General features: G+C 49.5%; 1 protein-coding gene and 1 non-coding gene across 2 annotated transcripts; both read left to right on the forward strand.

The window, feature by feature from the left end:
• The first annotated feature begins 881 nt into the window (after nucleotides 1-881).
• Nucleotides 882-2,609, forward strand: LOC126524586 (uncharacterized). Its single transcript, XM_050172918.2, has one exon. The coding sequence runs from the start codon at nucleotides 1,125-1,127 to the stop codon at nucleotides 2,400-2,402; it is 1,278 nt and encodes a 425-aa protein (XP_050028875.2). The 5' UTR covers nucleotides 882-1,124; the 3' UTR covers nucleotides 2,403-2,609.
• Nucleotides 2,558-2,749, forward strand: LOC126524749 (U2 spliceosomal RNA). Its single transcript, XR_007598072.1, has one exon. It is a non-coding gene; the product is annotated as a U2 spliceosomal RNA (small nuclear RNA).
• Nucleotides 2,750-5,869: the final 3,120 nt, after the last annotated feature.

Consider the following 5,869-nt stretch of genomic DNA (forward strand, 5'->3'; position numbering starts at 1 on the left):
TTTGCGACAGGGGGTGGTTCTTGTGCAAGGCTGAGCTTTCCAGCTGCGTTTAAGCTATGCTAGCATGTGTGCGTATATATATATATATATATATATATATATATATATATATATATATATATATATATATATATATATATATATATATAAATACACAAACACACACACACACACATGCATATATACATACACACACACGGTAATGGTAAAGATGATGAGGTAGCACTTTTTTTTTTCTTTTTTTTACAATGCCTGTGTTTCAGATGGCGATCTTTCTCCCCTCTATGTTTCCGGTTGGAAGGAGTGTGCAGCGTTTTCTATATTTATTTTGTCATTCACTTCTATGTTGCTCGTCTTCGTACATGGGGCATGCTACCTAATTCTACCGGTCGATTCGACACGTTGCGATCCGTCCCGGCCTGTGCCGTATCAAAATTTTCAGTGGGCCTTGCGGTAAATAAAAAGAAATGAAGGAAATGCGCGTAGTATATTACAATTGCACACGGGCTTGAAACGAAGCCCTCAAGGAAGGTCACCTTGAGCGGTCGCATTCAGACGGAAGTAAGCATTCCCCTGGCGCGTTTTTTTTCCGCTCGCCTGTTCCGTTTTCTACGAGGTTGCCTTGGTTGGTTTCGCGTTACAAGCAAGCTTGCACTCGGGTCTCGTTTCTACGCGACAGCGTTTCGTTAACAGCGAAAGACTGAGGCGTTGCGAATTCATCCGTGAGATAGGGAGCGTTGAGTCTGTACACAGGCTGAATTTTATAATATTGCCCACGCTGTTGCTGAGGTTACCCATGTCGGCAGGGCGCCCACAAGGCAGTAGTACAATGAAGTGAAGTGAAGGACATCGCTTCTCGGCCTTTTGGCTAAGATCGTGTGACAGCCCTGTCGGCCCGGCTTGGGCTGCGACTGAACGCCGCCAAGTGCCGGTCTCTACACCTGTCTGGTCGCCACCCCGTGGGTACACGGCCCACCTCTTTCACCGTGGGTGGCGACCCGATTCCGGCGCTTGGCGACTTCGAGGGGCACAAGTTCCTGGGCCGTCCAGTGGGGTTCAGGGTGCTACCGGACGAGACGACGGTCGACGAGGCCATCCACCTGGGCAGAAAGCTGCTCTCCTCCATGCTCGCCCCATGGCAAAGGCTGGATGCAATCAAAACCTTTTTGTATCCGGCCCTGAACTTTGCCATGCGGGTGGGCCTTGCCAGTAAAGGAGAGTGGCAACGCCTCGACGAGGAGCTCCGCCCGCTCATCAAGAAGACCCTGTACGTGCCAGCCAGAGCTTCCAATGAATACTTGTACGGAAGCTCTCAGGCTGGCAGTGCAGGGATCCCACTTGCGGCGGAGCTCAGCGACATCTGCCGGGTGGATGGAGCCTTCAAACTCCTGACGTCGACCGACGTGGAGGTCCGGGAGCGTGCGGCAGGGGAGCTAGAGGGCGTCGTGTCAAGGCGGCTGAGACGACCCGCGAACACCGAGGACATGGAGGCCTACCTCTCAGGCGAGACGGAGGGCGACTTCCGACAAACGTCCACACAGGTACAGTCTGTGTGGACGGAGGCCCGGAAAGCCTCCCGTCGCCTCTCCATCGCCTGGGAGCTCTTGGAGCATGGGGCCCGCATCAACTGCGGAGAGGCCTCCGTGTCAGCAAGGAACCGCCACAAGCTGATCAAGACCATCCGGGCGCTTCTCTCCACCGAAAGGGACAGAGCTCTGCATGACAAGCCAAACCAAGGCAAGGCGATGGTGTGTGTGGCGGCCGACCCGGCAAATTCACACTTCATGAGGTCCGGCCGCTACACCCGCTTCATCGACTGGCGCTTCGTGCATCGAGCCCGACTGAATCTCCTTCCCCTCAATGCCACAAGACTCTGGGCACCCGCAGCCGACAAAAGATGCAGGCGCTGCGGGTACGGGGAGGAGACACTGCCGCATGTACTCTGCCATTGCATGCGGCAGAGTCGGGCCATGACGGAGCGTCACAACACCATCGTCGCCAGAATAAAAAAGGCTGCCTTGGGGAGGTTTACTGTCATAGCAGAGAACCAGGTCGTGGGCACTACATCACTCAAGCCCGACCTGGTACTGGCCCGTGGAGAGGAGGCACTGATCCTGGACGTCTGCTGCCCTTTCGAGAACAGGCTGCAGGCGTTCCAGGACGCCCGGAAGGCTAAGGAGGAGAAGTACGCCCCTGTACAGCGTCATCTCCTCCGGCGGTTCCAGCGCGTGACGGTGGACGCGGTGGTCGTCGGCTGCCTTGGCACCTGGGATCAGGGGAATGATCGTGTGATGCGCAGGCTGTGCAGTAGGCAATACCTGCGCACACTAAAACGCCTGTGCATCAGCGACACGATTAGCGCCTCTACGAAGATTTTTAAAGCCCATGTAGGCACGTCTTAATGATCTTTTATGTTTTAGAGAAGCGTTTTGCCATGTATTTTACACCTTTACAGTTTTAGCCTTTTATCACTAACACCACTAACTAGTTTTTTTAGTCATTTGTTTGCGTTTTTAGATTATACACCTTTTATCCGTTTTTTCCTTGGTTTTGTAACATATTTTTGATGTATTTGTAACTAGCATAAATAAAAAACTCTGTTCTTATCAGCTTAATATCTGATACGGGTTCTATATGGACCCACGATATTAAACCTATTTTTGGAAGTTGGCGGAGTGCTTGAAGCCTGCTTCACCTCCGCCGCAGGTCGGCCCGGTATTGCACTACCTCCGGGATCGGCCCCGCTCACTTAGGTGAGACTTCATTCAATCAAAATGAAGAGCACAAGCTCAACGCGAGCACTGACTTGACACGCACCATTCCTATACTACACGCAACGATGCCGGTTCGCGGACCACGAGAGTAATTAAACTGCCACTCCATCTGTGTGTAGCGTCGCACTTGTTGCGTCGCAAATGGGACAGCCGCTCCAGCAAATTTCTAGTTATGGGCTTCGAGAAAAATTAATGAAAGCAAAAGAAAGAACCAGAATTCCTATTTGTCCGATGTCTCTGAATGATTGTCTCCTGTAAAGAGCCACTTGGGGGGATGGGGGGTAGGATTAGCCGTGGGGTTCGCAATCAATATGAATCCCACTCAAAGCCAACACTGGATTTTGGAGTTCACTATAGCTTGGATCCGTAAACCACCGCGCCCACGCAAGCTCGCCCTGCCGCCGAAATCCGCTGCCCAAGTGGAAGAAAGATTCCCTATGAAAGAAAAATAGAGTGCCCGATTTCTGGCAACTACTGTGCAGCCTTTGTGTACACATTTTCGCAGCAGTGGGACCGAGCGCCTCGAAAACAAACTTGTCGTATGCCCGAATGTAAATATATTCAAGGGTTAAAAGGTGCCTCATCTTTCTAACCTGTATGTTACGAAGACCTGTTGCTACCTTTTCATCATGAACATCATCATCATCATCATCCTGGCTACGCCCACTGCAGGGCAAAGGCATCTCCCATGATCCTCCAAGTACCCCGGTCAGGTGCCGATTGTCGCCATGTAGTCCCTAATCTAATCTGCCCTCCTACCTTTCTGCCACCCCCTGCTACGCTTCCCTCCTCTCGGAATTCAGTCTGTAACCCTTAATGGCCACCGGTTATCTTCCCCCCAGATTGCATGCCCTGCGCATGCCCATTTGTTTTTCCTGGTTTAAACTTTGGTGTCATTAACGAGCGTTTGTTCTCGCACACCCCAATCTGCTCTATTCCGATCCCCCCGTGACGCCACACCCATCATCCTTCTTTCCAGAGCCCGTTGCGTCGCCCTCAGTTACCCTTCGGTAATCCTCAAAGCTTTTTGTTGGGACACTCGTGGCATCTTTCTCGTTTAATGAAGTCAAATTTTTTTCAGTTTTGGGGGAAAACTCAATGAGCTAGGCGCGATTGTGTCCCTGGCGCCGCTCTCAACAAGATGGCGGCGCCCATGCTTTTTGCCTGCAGGTTCGGCCCTACGCAGAACACGCCTGCCGGGCAGTGTAGCCACGTTGAAGGGGCAAAGCGTAGTGCAGTGAAGCGCTTGCTCGGGCGAAAAACGCAAATATGAGCCAAACAGGAATTTCCATTATTGGAAATTCCAGTTCAGTTTGCGCATTGCGTTCGCCTAAGGTAAAGAACACAAATGCGAGTGCCACAGCAGTCAAGTCAAAGCTTAGGATTGCGTACCATTTTTTTTTTTTTTTTCGTGCCTTTTACTCCTGGCCTGCGTGGCCCTAGCGCGCATGCACACGAAAGTAATGAAATGGTGAAAACACGAAATAATGCGGTGCGGCTGTATCATATCTATTTTGTGCGCTTTGTTCTTTGTGGACTACAGCGGTGTGCGTCATGAGAAAGTTTCGGTGCCCTTCTTGGGTGACCAGTGAAGCTATATTTAAAACCACATTGATTTGTACGGTTATTGCTACAAACTGCGTGTGGGTGTTTTTCTTTTTCGCTGCCAACGATGGGTTATCGCAACCGCGATCGGTTCTGCTGCTACGCTAGACGCGTGCTTGCCAACGGTTGGCTCTATACGCGACCCGCGACGCGTGGTCGGCACATTCAAGCAGTCAATTGCAAACCGTTCCAAGAAAAAGGATGTACTCCACTTGCCACCTAGTTCGACGATTGTACTTTCTGACCCTCGAGGAAGCGCCGCCATCCCACGTTTTCTATAATACGATAAGATTCAGAGCGACCGCGACCACTTGTCTTTGTCAATATCTCGGAAACGCTTTCTTTTTCTTTTTTTTTTTAAATCCAGATACTCAGACGCGCCCGTGTTCACGCGCACTTGCTCTCTCCGATAAGCAGGGAAGCTCGGTTGGGGTGGTGTCGGGCCTTGCGCATGCGCTGCTGAGCTCGTCGCTTCGCCGGCCGGTCGATGCTGGCGCGGTACTGGTAATGAACTTCGACGTGCATGGTGAAACGTCACTTTGTATTGCCACTGTAGACTAGCAATGCAATGTGTTTGCGAGCGATTGGATAAATGAGAAAGCGTGCACTGTCTACAGTTTATGCCCCTCTAGAGTAGTGGAAATGTTGCTCCAAGTGTTAGGTTTGTAATTTGCGCCTACGAACATGAACTAAACAAAGAAAATGGTCTGCAGCCGCCTTCGCTTCATAAAATTCCCGTACGAAGAAATTTCCGTGCGCGAATGAGAGAGCAAAAGAGAGAAACCATGCTAAGAAGAATGGCTGCCTTTTACGTGATCTCGCGCATGAAACCAGACGATGGATTAATTTTAGCCGTTCATTTTGATTTGCCGAATGTAAACCGGAACACTTTCTCCACGCGGTCTTCAGATTTGAATGGCAATCAATCACATCCTTTCTTTTTTTTTTTTTTTTTCTGTTTCTTTCTATCTGGAACCGAAAGAATTCAGAACGCCATTTCAATCTTAGATTCGATTAGATATCGTGACTGGTATGCTGAAATATCACGCCTTATCTGGTGTTAACCTTCTTGATCACGGCAATAAAAAATCGCCAGTTCCCGAACTTTAATCGCGCCGAAGATGAACCGATATGCTGGATTCTTATTGTCATGATTTTATAGAAAGCGCTGGTTCTATGGCTAGCTTTGAGGAAAAGAAAAACATCGTTCAGGAATGTATAACTCTAAACAACTAAAAAAAAAATCTGCCGGCAATTGGTACTACAACGAGAGTACTGAGAATACTGGAAAAGATGAAATCCAATCATGCTGAACTGAACTGAAATTATTTCATCAAGACATGCCCCGAAAAACGTGGCCACTTTCAATGATAATTTCAAATGTGATTTCTTTCTTTTTTTTTTTCTTTTTTACGACGGATAATAATTATCTTTCCAATGGCGGATGTGAAAATTTCAGAGCACGGCATTTTCGAAATCCCAAGGCCCCG

This window comes from Dermacentor andersoni, unplaced genomic scaffold (assembly GCF_023375885.2).
Source record: "Dermacentor andersoni unplaced genomic scaffold, qqDerAnde1_hic_scaffold ctg00000656.1, whole genome shotgun sequence".
NCBI classification, from domain to species: Eukaryota; Metazoa; Arthropoda; class Arachnida; order Ixodida; family Ixodidae; genus Dermacentor; species Dermacentor andersoni.

Bases quoted from the DNA above. Each gene is read 5' to 3' on its own strand.
- LOC126524586 (XM_050172918.2), top strand. From the start codon at position 1,125: ATGCTCGCCCCATGGCAAAGGCTGGATGCAATCAAAACCTTTTTGTAT.